Source organism: Pan troglodytes, chromosome X (genome assembly GCF_028858775.2).
Source record: "Pan troglodytes isolate AG18354 chromosome X, NHGRI_mPanTro3-v2.0_pri, whole genome shotgun sequence".
Taxonomy (NCBI): domain Eukaryota; kingdom Metazoa; phylum Chordata; class Mammalia; order Primates; family Hominidae; genus Pan; species Pan troglodytes.
This window is the reverse complement of record NC_072421.2, coordinates 136822811-136837040: the sequence shown is the minus strand read 5'-3', so window position 1 is coordinate 136837040 and position 14230 is coordinate 136822811. Positions and strand designations below refer to the sequence as shown.

Below are 14230 nucleotides of genomic sequence, written 5' to 3'. Positions count from 1 at the left end.
TGAAGGAGATAGAGACATGAAAACCCTTCAAAAAATCAATGAATCCAGGAGCTTTTTTTTTTGAAAAGATTAACAAAATAGGTAGAACGCTAGCCAGACTAATAAAGAAGAAAAGAGAGAAGAATCAAATAGACAAAATAAAAAATGATAAAGGGGATATTACCACTGATCCCACAGAAATACGAACTACCATCAGAGAATAGTATAAATACCTCTATGCAAATAAACTAGAAAATCTAGAAGAAATGGATAAATTCCTGGACACATACACCCTCCCAAGATTAAACCAGGGAGAAATTGAATCCCTGAATAGACCAATAACAAGTTCTGAAGTTGAGGCAGTAATTAATAGTCTACCAACCAAAAACAGCCCAGGACCAGACGGATTCACAGCCGAATTCTACCGGAGGTACAAAGAGGAGCTGGTACCATTCCTTCTAAAATTATTACAAACAATAGAAAAAGAGGAACTCCTCCCTAACTCATTTTATGAGGCCAGCATCATCCTGATACCAAAACCTGGCAGAGACACAACAAACAATGAAAATGTCAGGCCAATATCCCTGATGAACATCGATGCAAAAATCCTCAATAAAATACTGGCAAACCAAATCCAGCAGCACATTAAAACACTTATCCACCACAATCAAGTTGGCTTCATCCCTGGGATGCAAGGCTGGTTCAACATATGCAAATCAATAAACATAATCCATCACATAAACAGAATCAATGACCATAACCACACGATTATCTCAGTAGATGCAGAAAAGACCTTCAATAGAATTCAACACCCCTTCATGCTAAAAAGATTCAATAAACTAGGTATTGATGGAACGTATCTCAAAATAATAAGAGCTATTTATGAGAGACCCACAGTCAATATCATACTGAATGGGCAAAAACTGGAAGCATTCCCTTTGAAAACCAGCACAAGATAAGGATGCCCTCTCTCACCACTCCTATTCAACATAGTGTTGGAGTTCTGGCCAGGGCAATCAGGCAAGAGAAAGAAATAAAGGTATTCAAATAGGAAGAGAAGAAGTCAAATTATCTCTGTTTGCAGATGACATGATTGTATATTTAGAAAACTTCATCATCTCACCCCAAAAACTCTTTAAGCTGATAAGCAACTTCAGTGAAGTCTCAGGATACAAAATCAATGTGCGAAAATAAGCATTCCTATACACCAGTAATAGACAAACAGACAGCCAAATCATGAGTGAGCTCCCATTCACAATTGCTACAAAGAGAATAAAATACCTAGGAATCCAGCTTATAAGGGATGTGAAGGACCTCTTCAAGGAGAACTACAAACCACTGCTCAACGAAATAAAAGAGGACACAAACAAATGGAAAAACATTCCATGCTCATGGATAGGAAGAATCAATATCGTGAAAACGGCCATACTGCCCAAAGTAATTTATAGATTTAATGCTATTCCCATCAAGCTACCATTGACTTTCTTCAGAGAATTAGAAAAAATACTTCAAATTATATATGGAACCAAAAAAGAGCTCGTATATCCAAGACAGTCCTAAGCAAAAAGAACAAAGTGGGAGGCAGCACGCTTTCTGACTTCAAGCTATACTACAAGGCTAGAGTAACCAAAACAGCATGGTACTGGTACCAAAATAGATATATAGACCAATGGAACAGAACAGAGGTCTCAGAAATAACACCACACATCTACAACCATCTGATCTTTGACAAACCTGACAAAGACAAGCAATGGGGAAAAGATTCCCTATTTAATAAATGGTGTTGGGAAAACTGGCTAACCATATGCAGAAAACTGAAACTGGACCCCTTCCTTACACCTTATACAAAAATTAAGATGGATTAAAGACTTAAACATTTTTTATGGCTGCATAGTATTCCATGGTGTATATGTGCCACATTTTCTTAATCCAGTCTATCATTGCTGGACATTTAGCTTGGTTCCAAGTCTTTGCTATTGTGAATAGTGCTGCAATAAACATACGTGTGCATGTGTCTTTATAGCAGCATGATTTATAATCCTTTGGGTATATACCCAGTAATGGAATTTCTGAGTCCAATGGTATTTCTAGTTCAAGATCCCTGAAGAATCGCCACACTGACTTTCACAATAGTTGAACTAGTTTACAGTCCCACCAACAGTGTAAAAATGTTCGTATAAAAAATGATGAGTTCATGTCCTTTGTAGGGACATGGATGAAGCTGGAAACCATCATTCTCAGCAAACTATCGCAAGGACAAAAAACCAAACACCGCATGTTCTCACTTATAGGTGGGAATTGAACAATGAGAACACATGGACACAGGAAGGGGAACATCACACACCAGGGCCTGTTGTGGGGTGGGGGGAGGGGGGAGGGATAGCATTAGGAGATATACCTAATGTTAAATGACGAGTTGATGGGTGCAGCACACCAACATGGCACATGTATACATATGTAACTAACCTGCACATTGTGCACATGTACCCTAAAACTTAAAGTATTAAAAAAAAAAAGACTTAAACATAAGACCTAACACCATAAAAGCTCTAAAAGAAAACAAAGGCAATACCATTCAGGACATAGGCATGGGCAAAGACTTCATGACTAAAACAGCAAAAGCAATGGCAACAAAAACCAAAATTGACAAATGGGATCTAATTAAACTAAGGAGCTTCTGCACAGCAAAAAAAACTATCATCAGAGTGAACAGGCAACCTACAAAATGGGAGAACATTTTTGCAATCTATCCATCTGACAAAGGGCTGATATCCAGAATGTACAAAGAACTTAAATTTAAAAGAAAAAAGCTAACATTATTCTAAATGATGACAGAATGATTTCCTTCTAATATCAGCAAGGATATCTGCCCTCAGTACACTTATTAAACATAGTACTATAAGTTTAATATCTGCGTTAAAGCAAAAAAATAATTTTATATGTATTAGAAAGGAAGAAATAAATCTCTATTTGCAAATGATATTGTTGCACATATAGAAAATCCAAGGAGTCTACAAAAATCTCCTGGAATTAATAAGTGAATTCAGTAAGGTTGCAGATATAAGAGCAAGACACAAAAATCAATCGCATTTCTATATATTAACAATGAACCTGTGGAAATAGCAATTAAAACAGTGCAATATATAATCACTCGAAATGTAACAAAATCAAGAATACATGTGCCAAAACATGTATTTTATCTGTATGCTGAAAATTACAAAGTGCTGATGAAAGAAATCCAAAATGACCCAAATAAATGGAGACATAGACCACATTCATTGATTGAAAGACCCAACATAATAAAGATGTCAATTCTCTCCAAATTAATCTGTATGTTTAATATAAATCTCAGCAAGTGGGTTTTCTTTGCATTTTTGATTTATATAGGAAGGCATAGGCCCTAGAATAAATAAAATAATCTTGACCAAACAAAGTGGGAGGAATCACTCTACCTAACAAGTCTTACTATATAGCTACAATAATCAAGACAATGTGGTATCAGTAGAGGGATAGACAGATTGGTCAATCAAATAATATACAGAATCTATTCCAGTCTGGGCGACAGAGCGAAACTCCGTCTCAAAAAAAGAAAAAGAATCTAGAAGTAGACCTTCACAAATATGACAAATATGCTCAACTATTTTTGACAAATGTACAAAAGCAATTCAGTAGAGGAGAGATGGCCTTCTCAGCAAATAGTGCTGGAGCAATTGCATATCCATAGGCCAAAAAATTAAGAATTCTTCTGAACCTCATACTTTATACAAAAATTAACTCAAAATGGATAAGAGGCTTAACTGTAAAACATGAAACCATGAAACTTTTAGAAAAAAACTTGAGGCAATCTTTGGAATCTAGGACTAGGCAAAGAGTTCTTAGATTTGGCACCAAAAGTATCATCCATAAAAGGAAAAATAGAAAAATGAACCTAAACACAATTAAAAGCTTTTGTTCTTTGAAATTCCATGTGAAAAGGATGAAAGATAAACAACAGACTTGGAGAAAATATTTGCAAACAATACATCTGATATATGTTTTTGAGTATAAAAAATATAAAGGTCGCTCAAGACTCAGCAGTAAAAACAAAAACAATTCAATTATAAAATGATCAAGAGACGTAATAAGTGACGTTTCACCAAAGTGGGTATAGAGATGGGAAATATGTACATGAGATGTTCAACATCATTAGTCATCAGGGAGGTGCAAATTGAAACCACAAGAAAATATTACTACACATCTATTGGAATGGCTAAAATACAATACAGTGACCACACCAAATGTTGGTGAGGATTCAGAAAAAATTGGATCATTCATAAATTGCTGTAGGAATGTAAAATGGTACAGCCACTCTGGAAACAGTTTCACAGTCTTACAAAACTAAACATGCAGTTACCAAATGACACAAGTAGCATCCTATTGGGTGTTTATCCCAAAGAAATGGAAATTTATATTCACACAAAATCCTGTACACAAATGTTCATAGCAGTTTTGTTCTTAGTAGCCCCAAACTGGAAAGAGTCCAGATGTCCTTCAACAAATGAATGGTTAAAAACAAAAACAAAAACAAAAAACCTGTGATACATTCATTTCATGGAATGCTACTACTCAGAAATAAAAAGAAACAAACTATTGATAGACCAAGAACTTGGAGAAATCCCCAGGAAATTTTGCTGATTGGAAAAAGCCAATACCAAAAGGTTAAACAATATATGATTCAATTTATATAACATTTTTGAAGTGACAGAATTTTAGAAATGGAGGACAGATTAGTGGTTGCCAGGGGTCAGGGTTGGGGGAGAGAACACCCAGAGGTTGATATATGTGGTTATAAAAGGGCAACAGGAAAGATATTTGTGTTGTTGGAACTGTTCAGTGTTTTGAGTTTGTGGTGGATACATAAACCTGCATGAGAGAAAAAAAAAAAAGTATAGAACTAAGTGCACACTAATGAGTACCAGTAAAAGTGGGGAAACCTGAATAATGTTGGTGGATGGTATCATTAGTATCCTGATTCTGATATTATACTATAGTTTTCCATAATGTTACCACTCAGGTAAAGTGGGAAAAGTGAGCAAGTGAACTTCTGTATTATTTCTGAACTGCACGTGAATCTTTAGTTATCTCAATGAAAGTTTCAATTAAACATGTTACTACAGAAGTCTAGAGAACAGATGAGGAAATTTGACTTTGGTAAAACAAGATGCAGGATAATTTGTACAGTATGTTCTCATTTATTATTTGAATGGATGCATATCTACATAGTTGTATATTGGCATGGGAAATTGCTGGAAGGAAACATAAGAAATTATTGAAGTAGTGACCTTTGGAAAGTCGCAAGTGGGAGAAGACTCACTTTAAAAAATATGCCCTTTTGTGGCACTTGATTTTCTTAAACCACTTGCATGTACTACTTGTGTTAATTTATATTTTAAAACACATAGAATATCTTAGGTAAAATATAAACTTTAGTGCGTTACAATATGAATTTTTATCTTCAATGCTATCATAATTACTACATGAAGTAAAGGATTCTATAAGAAATATCTTACAGGGTGCAAACGAGTTTACTGGTGTCTTTGTGAAACTGCCTTTGCAAAAATTATAACAATGAGAAAATTATGACAGTGAAAGAGACCTGATCTAACCAACCCCCATCTTACCTTTAACCTCCAACCTGCACTTAGTGATGCCCGGGCTTGAGCCAAGCTAACTTTGGGAGAAATTTACTTTATAGTTTAAATCATATTAGCCATTCTCTAAAACTAAACCACCTTTGTAAAACTAACTGAAAGACCACCAGGTTAGGAGACTGAGAGGAGCCTGAATTCTGTTAATATGCAGACATAAATGATAAACAGCCATTATCCTGGAAGTCAGAAGATTTGTGACTTCCTCAATTACTCCTGTAGATAACATCACTATTCTGGAGCCTAAGATTGGCCTTTTGTGATGTTTTTTCAGGCTTTTGCATTTCTGATGATAGGATGGCTTCACCTGGACCTGCCAACCAGTCCTGTAGCCCCCACCCAGAAGTGAACTGAGAGAAGGAGGACCATTTTCCACACTGCTGTGATTGCATCCCCAATCAATCAGCAGCATCTATTCCCTAGCCACTCCTCTCCCTGCCAAACTATCTTTGAAAAACCCTAGCCTCTAAATTTTCAAGAAGGCTGATTTGAGTAGTAATATAACTGTGGTATTCTGTTTAGCCAACTCTATGTGTGTAAAGCTCTTTATTGCAGTTTTCCTGTCTTGATAAATCAGGTCTACCAGGGCAATGGGCAAGAAGGACCCATTGGGTGGTTAAAATTGGAGGAAGAAATTTTCATCAAAAAATAATTCCCATCGCTCTGACACTACAAACCCCCAGACTCCAGGCAATAGCCAATGGTAGTTTTTCAAAAATATGGTTCCTAGGGCCCTGTATTTTGATGCCAAACTTTATGGAGGAAACAAATTCTTTGTGCTTGTGTTTTGTCATTTATACTGTCTCATTGATTACATTGCAAATATGTGCATGAAAACAGGCATATATAATTTTACAGTTAGAATCCTTCTAATGCTTGGTTATAAATATCAATAATATTGACAGCAGTAGGTGGCGAATATTTTCTATAGCCTACCAGCAAAAAAGAGAGGAACTGATGTCAGATAATATAAATCAGCTGGGCCTAATTCAGAGCGTATCAGAATTTCTGAAAAGACTTGATACATTTTGACTAAACGAGAAACAGCTAGGGAACAGGTCTTCAGTACAATTAATTAATACATAAATTCTCTGAGACCTTTTGAGCTAAATGTAAGCCTTAGCCACATACAGAGGAAAGACTGCACAAACAAAAGAGTCTGTAAACAGCAAAGGAGTAGGTCACACTTAGATTACCCAGGGCCAATGTGATTTTGAAAATGTTCGTTTTTTTTTTTTTTATACTGATGAGAGATGTCTGATAAATCAATACCCCCACAGCAACATTTTTATCATAAAACCTATCTGTGGAGTTTGAGGTTTCAGTGAGCCATGATCACACCACCCCATTCCAACCTGGGCAACAAGAATGAGATCTTGACTCCATTTTTAAAAATTATCTGTTTATCCCTTCATTTTTATTCTTACATCCTGTTTCACATCCTAGGAGGGAGTTGACAAGCAGCTGTCTTGCTCTAACAGCTTTTGAAACAACTGTACAGCAAGAAAATGACCCAATTTTTAAAAATGGGCAGAAGACCTGAATAGAAATTATTCAAAAGAAGACATACAACTGGCCAACAGGTATATTAAAAAATGTTCATCATCACTGATCATCAGGAAAATGCAAATTAAAACCACAATGAGCTATCACCTCACACCTGTTAAAAATGGCTATTATCAAAAAGATAAAAGATATGTGTTGTTGAGGATGTGGAGAAAAGAGAACCCTGGTACACTCTTGGGAATAATGTAAATTATGGAAATTACAGCCATTATGGAAAACAGTATGAAGTTTCCTCAAAAGTTAAAAAATAGAACTATTATATCATCCAGCAATACCACTTCTGGGTATATATCCATAGGAAATGAAATCAGCATGTGAAATGGACATCTGCACTCCCGTGTTCATTGCAGCACTATTTACAATAGCCAAGACATGGAATCACCCTAAGCGTCCATCAACAGATAAACGAATAAAGAAAATGTGTTATATATGCACAATGGAATACTATTCAGCCTTAAAAAAGCAGGCATTTGTGACAAGAAGACATTATGTTAAATGAAATAAATAAAGGAATAAAGAGAAAGATACTGCATGACCTCACTTATATGTGGAATCTTATAAAGGTTAAATTCACAGAAGCAGAGAATAGAATAATTGTTGGCAGGGGTTGGGAGACAAGGATAGGGAGACAGATGTTAGTCAAAGGGTACTAAGTTTCAGTTAGATAGGAGGAATTAGTTCTGGAGATCTATGGTATAGCTTGGTGAATATAGTCATTAATAATGTATGCTTGAAAATTGCTAAGACAGATCTTAAATGTTCTCAACCCAAAGAAAATTACAAGAATGTGAGGTGATGGATATGTTAATTAGCTTGATTTAAGCATTTCACAAAGAATGTGTATCTCAAAATATGCTGTTGTACACCATAAATATTTAATTGTTTTATTTGTCAAGTATACCTTAATAAAGCTGGGAAAACAAGCAAACACACACCCTGGACCTGTGACTCCCTCTTCCACAGACATCAAGGGCTGAACAGCATTCGTTTGCAGTACCCCTCCACCACCTTGGTTTTGTTAAGTGGTCACAGTTATGTTTCATCTTGAATGGCTACCATACTCCGCCTAGTAACACTTCAGACTTATTCCAGAGACCTTTGCAAATGTAGATAAAAACTTCTGATCTTGGTTTAATTCAACCTCACAACATGTAGTTCTAGAAGAGCATTTCTTATGAGTTGGTTTTTAACTGAAGCTAGTCTCTAGGTAGGCCCCAAGAGTTAAGGTAAGATGCCAACCCCCTACATCCACTCTGATGTCTGACTTGCAGAAGAACTCCTAATAGAGCTGGGTGACTGACTGGTGAGTGACTTGAGAAAACGGCTATGTTTTGACTGAGCAAGTCCTGATAACCATGTGTTTGATGTTGTTTTTCACAATATATTCCTCTCCTCTCCAGGGTATTGCCAATCTATCAGGATAGCTTCACTTAGAAGACTTGCAGGCATTTCAGATTCACCATATTCCAAAATGAATTTAGGATTTTCCTTCCAAAACTTAAGATTCCCCCTCATTCCTTGTAATTTCAACTCCCAATTCTTGCTCTCCCCATTCCTGTACAATGAAAAAGCCTTGTGGATAATCCCTCCAAAATGTCCTTTAATACCCTTCTTTCTATTCCGATTGCCAGTGCCTTAAGTCATGTCCTTATCATCACTGACACAAATTGGTGGAAAAGATTCTTTTGTTCCCACTCTCACTCTTTCTGGAAATAATGATAATAATAGTTACCATAGAGTTCTTCCTGTATGCTGAGTATTTTCTAAGAGCTTTATATTCATTACCTTGCTTAATTTTTATAACCATTCCATAAGTGCCATTATTGTTGACATATTACAGATGAGGAAACTGAGGCAGAGAGAAGTGAAGAAACTTGTCCAGGTTTACACACATACAGTGAGTGCCCAAATTCATCTGTATTGCAATGATTCTCATGCTTTATGGGACATAAGAGTTCTGGAGGAGAAGGTATGTTAAAATACAGATTCCTGGACTCTACCCTTTGACACTCACTGATGCAATAGGTCAGGAGTTTGACTGGTGATCTGCATTATCCAAACACCACTGATTCTGATGGAGGTGTACCAAGGAATACACTATGAGAAACACTGGTCTACAACTTTCAGAGTAAAATTACTAAAACCACAAATCTCATATTTTTATTACCTGCTTAAAAACCTGCTGATGTCCCTATTGCTTTTAGGATAAAGTCCAAATTCTTTGGTATGGCATACAAAACCCTCCACAAAGCAGCTTCTAACAATCTCTACAACCTTATTTTCAACCTCTCCTCCCCATACCAGATTTCTTATAATTCCTCAGCTATTCATTAATGTATTCATTTACCTAACCACCATTGACAGAATTTTTACTCATACTTGGCACTATACTAGATGTGGAGATACAGCCAAAAAGATAGGGCACCTGCCCTTGAGAAACTTAGTCCAGGAGAGAGTAATTTTAAAGAGACATATACAAAATACAATAAAAACAGAGGATAAGGAACACTTAAGTCTACCTGGGAGTCAACAAAGGTGTCATTGTGGAAGTAGCATTTAAGCTGACACTTAAAGGATGAAGAGAAGTTTACCAGGTAGACAAATAGAAGAAAGAGTAGTCTAAGTAGAGAGATACAGCATGTAGAGAAGTATAGAAATTCATATTCCAGAATGTATACATAGTTCTGTAATTCTAGAATGAAATTGTAAAAGAGTGAGAGAGTAGTTATCAGAGTTGAAGCTAGAGACCTATCCACTAAGGGATACAGAAATCTAAGAGGCCCCCAAATTCCCAGTGTTAACTACACTGATTTTGCTGTGAATATAATAGGATATCACTTCAGTGTTTAGGTTACTAATCAATTGACTTAGAGTTCATAAAAAGGGAGATGATACTGTATGAGCTCTTAAATGGGTATTAAAAAGTCAGAGATGTACTCCTCCTGGCTAGCAAGATAGCAAATAGCCATGTTATGAACTGCCTTTGGGAAGCATGTGGCAAGGAACTAGCTGTGGTCTCTAGATGCTGAGGATGGTCTCCAGCAAACAGCAATAAAATGGGACCCTCAACCTTACAAATGCAAGAAGATGAATACTTCCAACAACTTGAATGAGTGTGGAAGAGGACCCCGAGCCTTCTATGAGAATTGTAGCCCTGGGCCACACCTTAATTTCAGCCTGTTGAGACCCAGAGAAGAGGACTCAGTTAACCTGTACCTGAACTGTCCCACGAAAACGCTGAGATTATAAATTTGTGTTGTTTTAAAGTGTTATGTCTGTGGTAATTTGTTATATGACAATAGAAAACTAGCACATATACCACGCAAAAGAATTTAGATTTTGCCCATAGGTGATTGGGAAATAGTGAAGGATACTGAGCAGGATAATGACATTATATACATGTTAGAAATCTGAGCAGTATAGAGAATGAATGGTAGAAACTGAAGGGAAAAGTCCAGGTATTGCTCCTTTTTTTGCTCTACTTTGGGAAGCATGTTCCACAGTGGTTGTGCCCCCTCTGTTGTTCCTGATAGCCCCTGCCTATATGAGCTCAGCTTCTACCAGGAATCCCCACCATAGTTTTAGCTACCACTGGGCAGCTACAATTTCAGGGATCTGATAACACTAACTACATTTGTTGTCTCCAGTCCCTGGTAGGCAGGTAGTAGCTAATCTCTGGGTTACCTTATGGCTGCTGTTGGGCTTCCCAGCAATTTAATCACATATTAAGCCAATTACCTTCTTAAATTCCCTATGTTTGCAATTTCTGGAGTGGTATCTGTTTCTTCACTAGAGTCTCACCGATACAGTTGGCAAATTGACAACTTGGGTGATTGATTATACGCAAGGGGGAGTATGAAGGATCTCAGATGACTTCTGAATTTGAGAAACCAATTGGATGATGATGCTATTCACCCCAAGAGGGAAACATAGAAAGGGGAAGAAATGTGATGGAAGGAGGCCTGAATTGTTTTTGGCATGTTTAATTTGATGTGACTGTGGGACATCCAAAATAGAGATGTCCAGTAGGAATTTGGATAGATGAGGCTGTAAGCTCCATGAAACCAGAAATTGATATTGTCTTATTCTAAGCTAGTTGTTACTTTTATGTTCTCATCTCATACTGCTACTGCCCTTTTCACTGCATTACAGTCACATTGTCCTCCTTAATGGTCTTCAAACACAACAGGCATAGTCTCATTTCATGACTCTTGCCCTTGTTTATTCCTCTGCCTATAGCACTCATTCCCTAGATATCTGCCTGAGTCACTCCCTCAATTCCTTCAGGCCTATGCTCATATGTACATCCTCTCTATGAGCCTACTATCCTCTGACCACTTTATTTTAGATTGGACCCTCCAAAGAACAACTTTATCTCCCCAATTACTGCTTAAGTTTTCTCTATAGAACTTATCACTATCTGGCACATTGCATATTTGATTGTTTACTGTACATTTTCCCCACTAGAATGCGAGCTCTACAGGGAAGAATTGTTTTGTTCACTGCTGGATCCTCAGTGCCTAAAATAATGTTGTATGAATTAGTTTGAATGAATGAATGAGATGTGTATCCCCAAAGGTGGTATGGGTGGTATGGGCCAATTTCTAAATTGATTTAGAAATCATCAATTTAAAGACATAAGAGTGGATAAGATTACCTGAAAAATATTGGTAGATTGAGAAGAAGGGAGTGCTGAAGATAGAAACCTGGGAAACGTTAATATTTAGGATCCTTTAAAAGATGAGAAACTAGAAAAAGAGCTGAGAAAGAGCCAGAGAGGGAGAGAAAGGAAACACACAAATAGAGAGTGGTATATCAGAAACCAAGTCTAGAAAGGAGAAGTTGGTCAACAGTGACAAACGATGCAACCAGGTCAAGTATGAGTGACTGAAAATTATCTCTTGAACTTAGAAACTAGAAGGACATTGATGGCTTTGGTGAGAACAGTTACCTCTAAGTGGCGAGTCAGAAGGCAGATTGCCGTAAATTCAGTAGTGGAAGATAAAGGATTCTGTATGTGGATAATTCTTTCAGGAAGATTAGTTGTGAAGGAAAAAAATGCAATGGTATTTGGGGGTTATGGAATGAGTTTTTAAAATTAGGAATGATTTAAGCATTTTGATATTTATGAGTAGGAAGAGTCAACATGGAAAGTGAGGCAGAAGATATAAAAGGGGAAAAGGGAGGAATCATCAATGGGGAAGGCAACAGGGTGTAAGAGAAATATTTGCACAGAGAAGCATGAAGTCCAGAGTTATTCCTGATGATCTTTATTTTGTCACTGACCTAGGAACACAACCAAGTATTGAAGTATGCTCAGATGGGATTTGAGTTTCTGAGGTAAATTCCATTTTGTTTTATATTGTGGTCATTTGGTGTCAATCGAGTAGGAAAATTTTAAAAAGAAATTATCTTAGATTTTCTATGTCTTGACTTTTTGTTATGATTTCTGTGAGAGTTCCTTGATTTACTATTCCTATCCAATTCCACTTTGGATTTTTCTTTTTTCTTTTCTTTTCTTTTTTTTTTTTGAGACAGAGTTTCACTCTTGTTGCCCAGGCTGGAGTACAGTGGCACAATTTCGGCTCACTGCAACCTCCGCCTCCCTAGTTCAAGCAATTCTCCTGCCTCAGCCTCCCAAGTAGCTGGAATTACAGGCATGCACCACCATGCCTGGCTAATATTTTGTATTTTCAGTAGAGACGGGGTTTCTCCATGTTGGTCAGGCTGATCTCGAACTCCCGACCTCAGATGATCCGCCCACCTTGGCCTCCCATATTTTGCCTTTGTTTGGGAGAAGAGAGGTAAAAATAGGTCACATGGGCAATGAAGTCCTCTGATGGACCGTTTCCCTTGTCCTTATGTTTGGCAACATAAATATTCTTCTAGAAAATGAAATATTTTTCTCTGAACACCAACTCTGTATCCAGAAATGTTTATATTATATATTTACCTAAAGATACAGCTTCCACAGCAGCAAAAATAAAAACATGATGAAGGCCTCAATTCTTTTTATTCTTACTTACGATTTCAAAGTTGCTAATTTCTCTTTTTATTAGGCTATCACTCATTCATCCCCGAATAAGCAGAAGCAAACAGTAGATGGAGCCTGGATTTTGCTTGGATTCAGCTTCCTCATTGTTCCAGTACGGCTTTTTACCACATCTTGGTGTCTCAGTTATGAATACCTGTCTCAGTTTGGCCTGGAAATCCACCACAAGCACTTGCTGCTGCTGAGAATGCCTCAGGTACAATTGACACTCTTGGTTGCTCAGTGCAGCTGTTCTGTATTTGACTTGAACTTCCACCTCGGGCATGTGCTGGTCTGTAGTCCATCTCAGGTGTAAGTAATCCCTTGCTTGCTCCATTGCCTCACTGACTGGTCCTTAGGCCAAAACATCAGGCATCTCTGACAGCCACTCCACTCTTCATCCAACTTTTTAAGTTCTTCTTGGCAATAGGTTTGGTCTGCTACAAGTCAATCAAAAATGGTCTGAAGCAGTTATCCTACAGTATGGTTTTGTGAGATACCCTTTATTAAATTAATATGCTTTTTTCTACTCTTGAAATAAGAGGATTTTTATAATCATAAATGAATACTAAATGTTACCAATTAAAATGCTTCTTGAGATAATCTTTTCCTTTTAATCTGATAATATGAAGAATTATAATGATAGAATTTCCAGTGTGTTACCATGTTAGTATGTCTAGAATGAAACTTACTTGGTCATATGTTATTTTTTTGACACAGTGGTGGATTGATTTCCTAACACCTTATTTAGAACTTTTGCATCTGTTTTCATTTGTGAAATTTGCTTCACTTTTCCTTTCCTGTGATATATTTTTCTGGTAAAATAAATGGTTAGTTTTACAACCTTTTTATACTTTCAAACAGTTCAAGTTAGACACTACTTATGCCTTGGAGATTATTAGAACTCACACATAAAGCCATTTGGGCCTTGTGCCTATACCTATTAAGGATATAAATCTTTGACTAA

The 14230-nt window shown here is 36.9% G+C and overlaps 1 protein-coding gene across 1 annotated transcript; it reads right to left on the bottom strand.

Annotated features, from left to right (window-relative positions):
• Positions 1-13303: 13303 nt before the first annotated feature.
• LOC107971133 (putative SNURF-like protein) lies at positions 13304-13600 on the bottom strand. Its single transcript, XM_016943631.2, has one exon. It carries the CDS (start codon positions 13598-13600, stop codon positions 13304-13306), a length of 297 nt encoding a protein of 98 aa, XP_016799120.2.
• Between the last annotated feature and the right edge of the window lie 630 nt (positions 13601-14230).